This window comes from Hydra vulgaris, chromosome 09 (genome assembly GCF_038396675.1).
Source record: "Hydra vulgaris chromosome 09, alternate assembly HydraT2T_AEP".
Lineage (NCBI taxonomy): Eukaryota > Metazoa > Cnidaria > Hydrozoa > Anthoathecata > Hydridae > Hydra > Hydra vulgaris.
The window spans coordinates 29558135-29570765 of record NC_088928.1 but is presented as its reverse complement, the minus strand read 5'-3'; the positions used below and the strand labels follow the sequence as shown (position 1 = coordinate 29570765).

Genomic DNA, 12631 nt, shown 5'->3' with positions numbered 1-12631 from the left:
TAAAGATAAATAATTTAACGTGAAACATTTTGCTAAAATGCAGAGTTAAATTATTTAGGAATATAATAAATTTCCTTGTTAGATGACTATTTTATTTGATATCATTAATACGGGTGAATGACCTAAAAAAAAGCTTTTTCTTAAAAATAAGTTTCTTGTCATACTATACTATAAAGATATAAATTGCGACTAGAATATGCGTTGTGAGTTAAATATTATTAAAATTAGTAAATTATCATTGTAAAAATGCTGTAAAATAATAACAATTCGCATGACAAAGTAAATGCTTTAAGTTCGGTTAACGTATGTTTTTTATCTAATTTGTTTGTCTGGGTTCACACAAAATACCTTGATTGTTCAATTTGTCAACTTATTTAACGATCTACTTATTTAACCATGACTAATACGTTAAGTATCCGTCAACTAACGCATGCGCAGAATATCATTTTGCATCTTATTTAACGATCTTCTTATTTAATGTTACACCGCAGCCGTATTCCCATCTCTCCCTTAAGCTTAACGGAGCGTTAGTCAAAAATTTCTTTTAAATTACATTAATAAAAAATTTATTTAAAATTATAATTTTTTAAACATAAATGCTTTATTTTGGTATAATTTTTATTTGAACGAATTTATATAATTTTCGTCATTTCTTTACTTAGAAATATTCTAATGAAATTTCAGACAAAAGCTCCGTTAAGCTTAACGGAGAGATGAGAAAACGGCCGCCGGTCTTAATTTAAAATTGTTTGCCGTTAATTTAAACATAACAACAACAACAACAACAAATAAAACAATGTAGTTAGAAGCCTATTAAGAGCCACGTTTTAAGAAATGAATAACCGTCCTAAGTATTTTACCCCGTTTGAAGTTAGCCTGCACAATACAGAGAAAGATATCTGGGTATCATATCTCGGAAAGGTATATGACTTATCCCCTTTGTGTGCTCAATATCAAGGTGGGTAATAAAACTCTGTTTTAATCAAGATTTCCTTTATTAATAGGTTTTGTTAAAAAAAAAAACACACATAAAAAGCAAAAAATAACACCCGATTGCAATAGTATTTAAAACATATATTTTTTGCTCTAAACTGATTATAGTTTAGCGTCAAAAAATGTTTTTTTTTAACATGTTTTTGTTTATAATGAGTTCTGTTTAAGTGTAATAATTTAAATTACAGTTTTTTCTTTTTAAACTATCTTTATGTTTTGTTTTCACTTTTCTTGCTCTTGATAAATAACCACGTCTAGTGCTTATATCGTGCATACTGTAATAAAAAAAAGTTAGAAAAACTTGATATATATATATATATATATATATATATATATAATATATATATATATATATATATATATATATATATATATATATATATATATATATATATATATATATACATATATAAATATATATATACATATATAAATATATATATATATATATATATATATATATATATATATATATATATATATATATATATATACAGTACTGCGAATAAGTTTTAGACCACTTTTATAATTAGACGTATTTACAATTTTTTTCTATGTAATTTTTTTAAAGGGTACTTAAGTTTAATAATATATAAGAAAAGTTGAAAGAATATATTATTTTGAATATATAAGAAAAGTTGAAAGAATATATTATTTTGAATAAATAAACAAAATTGATGAGGAAACATGAGGGATTTTTTTGTTTATTTATTAAAATGATGTGTCATAACAAATACATCCAAAACAGGATATTCGAAGAATGCTGTTACTGAAATCAGAGAAACTGGCTCGAAGATAGCAGGCTCGAAGATAGGCTGGCTTGAAGATAGAAAGAAAAGTGGTAGACCTCCTAAACTAACAAAAGATGACAATAAATATTTAAAAACCCTATCTTTAAGAAATACAAAAAAAGCATCAATCGAGCTGGCAAAAGACATTAACACAGCAACTGGGAAAAATGTCAGCTCTTCTTTTATTCGATGGCACCTACTTAAATCGGGATTAAGAGGGTGTGCTGCAATTCAAAAACCATTATTACGGTGTAGCAATAAAGAAAAACGACTTAAATATGCAAATAAAAAACAAAGATTGGGTCCAGGAAATGTTTAATCAGGTTCTGTACACCGATGAGTCCAAATTCGAAATTTTTGGAACAAAAGGACGCCAATATGTTTGAAGAAGAATTGAAGAAGCCTATCAGCCCGAGTGTTTAAACCCTAATATTAAACACAGAGGAGGTTCTTTACAAGTTTGGGGCTGTTTATCTTCATCTGGAGTAGGTGATTTGATCAAAATAAGGGGGTGACTCGCCGGGGAATGTTATGTGGACATTCTAAGGCATCATGCTGTATCATCCGGAATGAGACTAATAGGTCATAATTTTATTCTGCAGCAGGACAATGACCCAAAACATTGTTCCCGATTGGCAAAAAATTATTTAAATGAAATGGCAGAGGAAGGAGTACTGGAATTGATGACATGACCTCTCCAGAGTCCAGTTTTGAATATAATTGAGCATAACGGGTGATGCGGAAGTTATCGGACAAAATAAAAACGTCAATAACTTATTTATAAATAAAAAAACAAACTACTATTATATTTTTTTTAAATAAAGCATTTATCTTTTAATAAAAATATATTATTTTTTATATGAAAAAACACCACCATCTGCAATTGATCTCAATTTTGCTCTGACGCCTTTCATATGCGACTGTAAAAAGTTTAAATCAATTTCTTGTAGTTTTAGTTTAATGCAATCAATCAAAACTTGCTCTGTTGAAGCTTGCCAATCTCCCTCGTAAACCTTTTGTGCCAAATGTCCCCAAAAATTTTCAGTTGGTCGTGCTTGAGGCACATTTGGGGGATTGGATTCTTTATCAACGTAATAGACATATTGGTCCATCCAATTTAGAGAATCTTTAGAATAATGAGAACTTGCTAAATCTGGCCAAAATAAATAGTTAAAGTCTCCATGATACTTGTGAATAAATGGAAGAAGTAGTTTTTCTAAACATTCATTAATATAGATTGATAAATTGATCGTATAGCCTTGGAAGTGCGAAACAATGGCTCGGACATACCACGGTCAGATATGGCTATCCACATTAATAATTTTTTTGGAAATTTTTTTTTCCCTATAAAACGAACACTTTCTGGGCATGTCTTTTTGTTGTTTGTGTAGTATCAGGAATTTCCAGGCATGTTGTCCCCTGCAAAACAAAAGTATTTTTCGTCATCGATGACTAGAAGCGATTTTGTGTTATAGAGTTGGTTAACTAGTTTCCTGCTTCTTTTCTTTGCTTTTATTTGTTGTTCTATAGTGTATTTTGGAGTCTTTTCACGTTTTCTATATTTAATATTCATTTTTTTTTAACTGACGACCAATTGTCGATTGGATTACACCGAATTTAATACCTATTTTTCTCTGACTAACCCCTTTTCGATTGTTGACAAGTGTCGTTAATTTGGCTTTCTTTTCTCTAGTCCAGGATGTCGGACGACCAGGGTGCTTTCTATCAGAAAACGATTGAACAGTTTCAAGTCTTTTGAGGTTATCATATATTGTACTTTGAGCAAATCCTTCCTTTTCAAAATGATTTACGATTTTTTTTTTTTAATATTAGGTTTATTTACAAAAAACATTTTTAGTCGCTTTCGAAAAGATTCTCGTTCAGCTGCATTTAACCTCATTTTAAATAATTGTGTTTCAAATAATAAAGTTTATATTTTATAGAACGTTTATGCCTACGCATAAAACCACAAAAACTAATTATTATGCTCAAATAATGAAATTAGGATTTGTCCGATAACTTCAGCATCACCCTTTATTTGGGATTACCTGGACAGAAAGAATATCGAACATGCTCCCCAAAACGCTGAAGAATGTTTTGAAGTACTTCAAAGAGAATGGCACAACAAACCCCAGGATTTTATAACTAAATTGTATGAATCTATTCCCAGGCAATTATTGGGTGGGATTGAGGCAAAAGGAGGACATAGTAAAATTAAGAGTTTTTTATGAAGTTTGAAATTAAAAAATTTGTAATTGTTCCATATTTTGTGTGAAATACATGTGTTTTAATAAGTTTATAATTTATAACTACAAACTTGAATATTAGAGAAGAATTCTCCTAGTTTTAGACCACTTACATTTTTTCAATGTAAGTGGTCTAAAACTTATTCACATTACTGTATATGTATGTATGTGTATATATATGAAATATATATATATATATATATATATATATATATATATATATATATATATATATATATATATATATATATGATAGTATATTTATATATATATATATATATATGATAGTATATATATATACATATATGTATATATATACATATATATATGTAAATATATATACATATATATATATGTATATATATACTTATATATATATATATATATATATATATATATATATATATATATATATATATATATATATATATATATATATGTATATATATATATATAAGTATATATATACATATATATTTAAAAATGTATATATATACATATATATGTATATATATATATATATGTATATATATATATATATATATATATATATATATATATATATATATATATATGTATGTATACACTTATATATATATATATACATATATATATGTATATATATATATTTATATATATATATATACATATATATATATAAGTATATTTATACATTTTCACATTATTAAAATTAATAATGTGAAAATCAAATCAAGTTTCATTTTTAGTGATTATTAAAATATTTAGGTTAGAAGTTTAATACTTGTGAAGAATTTTTCTAAATTATATTAGTCCTAAAACATGTATTGTTAATAGCTTTAGTTTAGGAAAGTTAGCATTTACCTTTAGTTTTTATGTAAGTTATTACTCTGCCCTTTTTATTATCCACTACTATACACAGTGCAAGACATGGTAACTTAATATACTGTCCCACTTTTTTTATTGTCTATGTTATGAACAGCACAAGACAGCGATACAAAAAAATGATTAAAAAAATATTTTTATTTCACTATTTAATTTCTTTAAATATATTTCTTATATAATTTTAGTAAAGCTGTTTAAGGTAAAAAGCATAGACAAATATAATTTTTTTATCATTGAAAAAATAAAAAATGACATATAACTTTTATAAGGCTATGAAAATTATCATTTTAAGTTTCCTTTTTTTGTTGTTGCTGAGTTTATTTTTTGTTTCATTTTTGATGGGATAGTTTCTCTTTTGCAATTCTGGTTTAAGGTTATTTTTTTCATTGGTTTGAAAGTTAGTTTCTTATAGTATTGTCACAGTCAATATTATGTAATGATAGTTTAACCTTTCTTCTGATGCCTCATTGTCTACCAAAATAATTTATTCAATGAATCTTTATTTAGTTAAAACATATTAGACACCCATATTTAAAAGAATTTGATTAAATCGATTACTAAGTAAAAAGTAATTTTGATCCCTTTATATATTTTCCTAGATAAAAATTTCATCAATATTAGCAAGACTTTTAGGTTTTTGATTTTCAGACTATTTCTTATTTTCAAAATATTATCTTATCTTGTGCAATATATAATATTTTTCATGTTAACACAATTAAAAAAATTATTTAAAATCTATAATTATTGTTTATTAGATAAGTGTTTTGTATTTAAAAAAATACATAACATTTAACAGTATTTAGTATTTCTAAAGGTATTAGTTGGCTCAAATGTCTTTTGGAAAATGGACTTTATCTAATGTGTTCTAAGGAGTGTATTAGGCGAGTATGAAATTTAGATCTTCATAATGCAAATCTTCCACAAAATGTGGAATGATCTGAATAAACTTAGGGTTTAGCTTTTTCTTTTATAATAATTTATTTTATAAGCTTATGCTTGTGCTTTGGAAATAAATGAACACAAAAAACAAATATATATATATATATATATATATATATATATATATATATATATATATATATATATATATATATATATATATATATATATATATATTTATCATATTTATATAATTTTTTAAGTTTTTATTTTATTTCTATGTTTATTTATACATATTTAAATTTATTATTTTGTTATAGAAATATATTCTTTATATATATTTTTGTATTTTTTATTTATTTGTTATATATTATATTTCTTTTTTTCATCTATTTACAATAACGATTAATTACAGTAATATAACCATATTTGCTAATATCCTCGTAAGTATTCGTTTTTTTAAAAATCTGTCTCTATAAGTGTTACTATAGGTATATATATATATATATATATATATATATATATATATATATATATATATATATATATATATATATATATATATATATATATATATATATATATATATATATATATATATATATATATAGAACCCTTAGATGTTGTCCGAAAGTTTTTTCGATATTTTGTTGACAAAAAGTAAAAATTAAAATGCAAGACCGGAATTTTTTTTTTTTAATAATGATAGACTGCCTGCCCCAACCAAACCCTCAGTCGATGTAGCAGCACTCCCTTGCGGGTCAGGCTATTTGTCAGTCGATGTAGCAGCACTCCCTTGCGAGTCAGGCTATTTGTCAGTCGATGTAGCAGCACTCCCTTGCGAGTCAGGCTATTTGTCAGTCGATGTAGCAGCACTCCCTTGTGAGTCAGGCTATAAGATAGTCGATGTAGCAACACTCCGCGCATGATTTACATTAAAAAAAAAAAAAAAAAAAAACATTTTATTAAAAAAAATAAAAATAAAAACATTTTATTAAAAAAAATAAAAATAAAAACATTGTTTATATTGTTAAAAACATTCAAAATGTTATAAAAACATTCAGAAGGTTTTTAAAAACATTCTGTTCAATTAGAGTTGAGTTTTTGTGGTTTTTTTAAAAAACGATTAATTTGTAATTAAATTAATGGTTTTTACTTTCGTCCAACACGGAAATGTTGGACGAAAGTCAAAAGTAATTAAAAGTGACGTATGTGTTGGCGTAAGAATCACTTTTTTCCTTCCGCTCTTCCTAAAGCCAACAAACTATATATATATATATATATATATATATATATATATATATATATATATATATATATATATATATATATATATATATATATATATAAGGTAAACAGTACAGTTATTGGATAGGGACAGTTATTGGACACTAAAGAATTTATTTAAAAAAATAAGAATAGATTTGAAAAAACTTGTACAATATTGTCATAGATGTTTTCGTAAATAATTTTGACATGCATATAATCCCTTCTTTACTGGCTAACTCTGCAATATTTATGTCAAATAACATGTTTTGTTGTGCTGTACTGTGTGTGCATTATAATAGTGAATTTTCTTACAAAATTACTTAAGAGTTGAACTTTTTAAAAACATAAGTATAAAAATAATTCATTTGGAAGTATGTACAAAATATAATTATTAAAAGTGTATGAATTTCAAACAATCACAATCTATGGTTCTAATCATTCATGTGTTCAATTTTTTTCAGCATGTTTTTTGTAAAAAAAAAATTTTTTGTAAAACAGTGAAATAATTGATAAAATAAACACAATTGTTAAAATAATAAAGAAATATCATTAAATATATCATTGAATTATAATGCATGTTTTATTTATTATGTATGAAAGACTGACATGAAGTTAAGTAATACCTTAAATGTCCAATAACTGTACTATTTACTGTATATGTATAAACATATTAAAAGTATATTTTTATACTAATGTTTCTAAAAAGTTTAATTCTTAAGTAATTTTATAAGAAAAAGTAGTTCTAAAATAATAAAACCACATTACCAGCACTTACATTGTAATAAAACCACATTACCAGCACTTACATTGTAATAAAACCACATTACCAGCACTTACATTGTAATAAAACCACATTACCAGCACTTACATTGTAATAAAACCACATTACCAGCACTTACATTGTAATAAAACCACATTACCAGCACTTACATTGTAATAAAACCACATTACCAGCACTTACATTGTAATAAAACCACATTACCAGCACTTACATTGCAATAAAACCACATTACCAGCACTTACATTGTAATAAAACCACATTACCAGCACTTACATTGTAATAAAACCACATTACCAGCACTTACATTGTAATAAAACCACATTACCAGCACTTACATTGTAATAAAACCACATTACCAGCACTTACATTGTAATAAAACCACATTACCAGCACTTACATTGTAATAAAACCACATTATCAGCACTTACATTGTAATAAAACCACATTACCAGCACTTACATTGTAATAAACCACATTACCAGCACTTACATTGTAATAAAACCACATTACCAGCTCTTACATTGTAATAAAATTTAGTAAAAAAGATCTGTTAAGTATTAAATTAAAAAAAAAAAAAAAATAGTCCTAAAATAACCCTTTGTGGGTTTAGTAGTGATGGGACATTATCAAATGGCTTTACACCATTTTGATAATGCCCCATCACTACTAAATGAGCTCAGTTTCAGGAGTTGTTTGGAATCAAACAACTCCTGAAAATGGATTTTTGTAAATGCTTTACAAAAATCCAAAGAAAAAACATTAACAGATTTGTTCTTTCTTTTATCATATCCAATTTTGAAAAAAGCAATGTCGCTAAATTTTTTGTTTTAACAAATCTGTGTTGTTCTTGTATTATTGAAATGCTTTAATTTAAATGATTCATTATAACGTCAATGGCTTTACCAGTGTTTTCCATTAGTTAACAAACAATAGTCAAAGAAAACAGATAGTAGTTACATGCAGCCTCCCCCTCCCCCCTCCCCCTGTTTTAAAAGGTGGTATAATATTTGCTTTGAACCATTAGCAGGCAATTCTCAACTCAGAAATAAGTAATTAAAGATTATACAAAGTGCAATATTGAGATTTTTCTTTCATAAACAACTGTATTGCAAAAATATGGCTCCCAAGTTCTCTAAAGCCTCAAAATCTCTGCTAATACATCAGAAGGACTAGCAGCATTGCCTGAATTCACTTTTTTTTTTTTCCACATTGTTTTTACCTTAACTTTATTTGTGAATAATTTCCTATTTATGTGAAAACATGTTGTGTTTAACTTTCTTTTAACTTTTAATGATGCACCTGTTGCTATTAAAAGTGAATTTGGTACAGACACACCTTGCTCTTGTGATACTTTGATGTTTTTAAACCATCAAAATATCGCAAGAGCAAGGTGTACCTGAGTTAGTTTTTACTCATTACTACCAGAAATTTTGTAATTTAGGTGATACTTTACTAAAACCAATTTTGCATTCTGGAGGAAAAGATATATCTCATTGGTTTGATAAAAAAACACAAGACGTATGTATTATAGTTTTTTATTGGGTTGATAATAAATATTTCATTAAAAAATATTTTTTAATGAAGTTTCTTGTTGAAGCTAAATTTCAAATTGTGTATAAAAATCTAAGACACAACTATCTTTTTATTTATTTGTAAACGAAGAAAATAATTTTAACACAAAGAAAATTGTACACAATTGTGTTATTTTTTTTTTACCCTTTTACAAAAATTGTAATATATTATTTCAAAGATTTTTTATATTTTCATCTCATTATTTCAAAGAATTTTATGTTTTTACTTCATTATTACAATTAACATTTGTTATGTTTATTTTATTGTAAAAATGAACAATAATCAATTTTAGATACGTTTATGCATTGATCCAGTTACAAACTGCCAATTTCCATATACTCCTATGGGAAGATTTCTTCATACACCTCCTCTTTGTCCTAGGACAGATTGGTGCAATGATTTTGGAAGACCATGGTGGAAAAGTATAAGTTACTGCATTGGAGTTCTTACTAAAAAAGTTCGAAAAATCAGAATTATCAACACACTAACATCACATGAACAAGTTTTGGAGGTTGATTTTATTCTTTAATTTGAGATTAAAGTGATAGTTTCTGCAATTTTTTTTAACTTTTTGTTTTATAAATAATATTTAGAGCATATTCTTTTTACAACAACATTTTAATAATATTTTCTTCTTTTATAATTTTTTATAATAAATAAATTTTCAAATACTTTAAAGAAAAGAAAAAAATATTTTTTTACAAGGTTTTCTTCATATTATTATTCATTGCTCTTAGATTTTTTTCACATTAGCATTATTTACTGCTCTCAGATAAAGGGTTTAAGTTAAAATAAATCTGGAGTTTTTTATTACATAATTGTTAGTCATATACCCTGAAATAATTCTAGCTAAAAATTAAATCGTAGGCGCTTCTAATTTATATTTTGCGGGTTTTATAGATTTTAACATATTAACCGTCATACTTAATGCTTTAACTTTGAGCTATAAATGATTTTAAAAACTTATACATAAAGTTATTACTGATAATAATAATTGTAATAATAATAATAACAATAATAATAATAATAATAGTAATAATGATATATCAATACCGAAACAGAGGTAATGCCTCGCTGCAGAACCCATCACTAGGTTATTGCAGCCGTTGCTATAAATACAACCTTACAACTAAAGCCGTTGCTTAAGGAGGATAACCACAAAACACCAAACAAGCATTTAATTGTGAACGTCGCTGGCTTCAACACCACTGTGAATGAAGCTGATAGATTTTTTTCTGTTAAAAGTTTAATTTGAATTTGATGTTGTAAAACATATTTAATTTATAATTGTTTTATAAGAAAATCTTTAATTTTATTTATTACCATAAGCACAATTAATGTTATCTTAAGCGCATTTAATGTTTAACATTAAATGCGTCCAAGGTAACATTAAGTGTGTCTTAGGTTATATCTTAGACGCACTTAATTTTACTTTATCCTTCTTTTCAAATTTTTATTATTATTGTTATTTATTAGATTTTATACTAATCTATATTTTCTTATTCTTTTTTATAGTTAATATTCTTAATTACCTATATTTTTGTTTATAAAATAGGTTTGCTGTGAAGAAACTGTAAGTGAAATTCTGCAACGTTACCTCTTTTACAACGTGCATGCTTCAAGTTATACTTGGAAATACAGAGGCATTAATTTAGATATGGAAAAAACTCTAGAGGAAAACCAAATTGAAGATGAAAGTGAAGTATTTTATACTTTGGGCCTAGATGAAGACATGTTTTTGCCCTCTGTTCATATTTATTTTAATGATGATCTTACCGATGCTTGAAGAATTTATGATGTTTAATTTATTAGAATGACATATTTAAAGTTTAAAAAAAGAACGGGTATTGAATTTCACTATCAGAGCTTGGAGTTAATCTATTATAAAAGTTTGTTACGGCTATACAATATTAGATAATGTAATGTAATATAATATAATATAATATACATATATATATATATATATATATATACATATACATATATATATATATATATATATATATATATATATATATATATATATATATATATATATATATATATATATATATATATATATATATATATATATATATATATATATATATATATATATATATATTAAAAGCAGAGAACTCGTTAGGTTGAACATTTCTAGTTTGTGAGGTTGAACAGGTTGAAACTTATAGCATGTGATCTTGAAGTTATTCTAGGATATTTTAGGTAATTGTTTAGGATGGTTTAGGTATTAAACTTGGTTTTACACACTTAAACACATATGGAACATCACAAGGTCTTTCTTTGCCATATTTTTTAGTTAAAACAAAAACTTTTTCAAACAATCGTGTCTTTCTTATCTGATATATTGCATCTGGTTTAACAGCCAACCACTTTCTTCTTTTTTTTTGGTGTTAGAGGAAGACGAAAAGTTTTTTCTTTAAAAATTTTATCATGATTTGTTACAATTTGTGACACAGCATTTGCGACTCATGTTTATCACAAAGTAAATTAAAAATTTAAACATTGACTAAATATTTTAGCCAGCATTTTTACTTTATGTTACAGAGTATAGGAAATAAAAAATGTTCGCTTCCAGATAATGACGTCATCCACATAGTTAATAGGCCTTTTATTACATGTACAGCAATTAATAATTAGTAGCAGTAATTAGTAGCAATAATTAATAATACAAATAAACAATAAATAAATAATAAGATAATAATAATTAGTAGCAGTAATCACAGCAAAAGCCGCACGCCATAACTACGCGGGTGGATATAAACTTTTATTGGTTAACAAAAAGGTAAAATAAAGCGCGATAATGAAGATAATAAGTTTATAATCTTTCATATATTATCGTAAATGTATGAAATTTTACCTTTAGTTTACATTATTGGTAATTTGCAATTTCAAGTTTATATATATTATTATATTATGAATAATATATATAATATTATGAATTATAATACAATATTTTATGTAATTATAAGTTTGAACCGTCTTTTATTAAATTATAACAAACAAAGATATGAATAAAATTTAATTTATTTAATTTATATTCAATACAAATTAATTCAAATGATTGAATTAATTTGTCTTGTCGCAAGAAAGAAGAATATTTTTTCAACATTTTTTAATATTTTAATGAAACAGGCAAAGTTGCATGACGTATTGAGTGTTGACGTCGTCTGTATGCACCCATAACATTTGCCCCAACGTTTTTTACCATGTAATGCGTTTGTCACGCGCAGCAT

At 25.4% G+C, this 12631-nt stretch overlaps 1 protein-coding gene across 1 annotated transcript; it reads left to right on the top strand.

The window, feature by feature from the left end:
• The first annotated feature begins 758 nt into the window (after window positions 1-758).
• LOC100203843 (cytochrome b5 domain-containing protein 1) lies at window positions 759-11193 on the top strand. The gene is made up of 4 exons (XM_065805259.1): window positions 759-958; window positions 9265-9341; window positions 9688-9906; window positions 10951-11193. Exons 1-4 carry the CDS (start codon window positions 835-837, stop codon window positions 11179-11181), a joined length of 651 nt encoding a protein of 216 aa, XP_065661331.1. The 5' UTR covers window positions 759-834; the 3' UTR covers window positions 11182-11193.
• The last annotated feature ends 1438 nt before the right edge of the window (window positions 11194-12631 follow it).

Bases quoted from the DNA above. Each gene is read 5' to 3' on its own strand.
- LOC100203843 (XM_065805259.1), top strand. From the start codon at position 835: ATGAATAACCGTCCTAAGTATTTTACCCCGTTTGAAGTTAGCCTGCAC. The intron at 9,342-9,687 runs GTATGTATTATA...AATCAATTTTAG, and splicing joins TTGATAAAAAAACACAAGAC to ATACGTTTATGCATTGATCC. The intron at 9,907-10,950 runs GTTGATTTTATT...TTTATAAAATAG, and splicing joins CACATGAACAAGTTTTGGAG to GTTTGCTGTGAAGAAACTGT.